The sequence below is a fragment of the Neoarius graeffei genome, chromosome 24, assembly GCF_027579695.1.
Source record: "Neoarius graeffei isolate fNeoGra1 chromosome 24, fNeoGra1.pri, whole genome shotgun sequence".
Taxonomy (NCBI): Eukaryota; Metazoa; Chordata; class Actinopteri; order Siluriformes; family Ariidae; genus Neoarius; species Neoarius graeffei.
Genome location: NC_083592.1, coordinates 7,831,351 through 7,832,045, shown reverse-complemented (window position 1 = coordinate 7,832,045; position 695 = coordinate 7,831,351). Strand labels below are relative to the sequence as shown.

The window sequence follows — 695 nt, the reverse complement described above, 5'->3', positions numbered from 1 at the left end:
TCAGCCTCCATGCAGACGGAGGGTCATGTGAATGGTGCTTCCAGAGACAATGTTGTAATCCTTCAGCTTCATGCCACGCTCGAGCTGTTGGTTACTGTAGACAAGCCGCTGTTGGTCCTCTGGTACTCCTTCTTTCCAGTGGATCTTTGCCATCAACTGATCGACGGTCTCATCATCAGTGACGTCGTATGTTTTTGTCTGTCCTTTCTCATTCTTCACGAACACCTGAAACGGCACGGGGGTCTTGGTGAACGGTAGGATCAGAGTGGATCCTGAACTCAGACCATAATCGCTCACCATCTTCTGAATGTGGTCCAGGATCTGACCGCTGCTGGCTGAAAGCCTCAGGCATGAGGCTGTTGCCTCAAAGAGATTGGCAATGTGTTGCTTGAGTTCACCAATGGTGGTACTTGGCAACACATTCACAACCTGCGTTTTTCCTTTTAGTTCTTTGATGATGAGCTCCATCGTATTCCCTTATTACTGACCTATGTGTGAAATAACATCAAAGCTGATAAGAATCAAATGTATGCAAATATTCCACCTCAAATATCATCAATAAGACAAACATCATTTCATAATCTTTTTACTGGAGCTACAAGACAAATGTAGTTAACAAGTACTGCTCACCGTAAATGAGTACACCCCCTGTGAAAAGTAACATTTTAAACAATATCTCAATGAACACAATTTCC

The 695-nt window shown here is 43.7% G+C and overlaps 1 protein-coding gene across 1 annotated transcript; it reads right to left on the bottom strand.

Moving 5' to 3' along the window:
• Positions 1 to 468, bottom strand: LOC132872576 (uncharacterized). Its single transcript, XM_060907479.1, has one exon. It carries the CDS (start codon positions 466 to 468, stop codon positions 1 to 3), a length of 468 nt encoding a protein of 155 aa, XP_060763462.1.
• Positions 469 to 695: the final 227 nt, after the last annotated feature.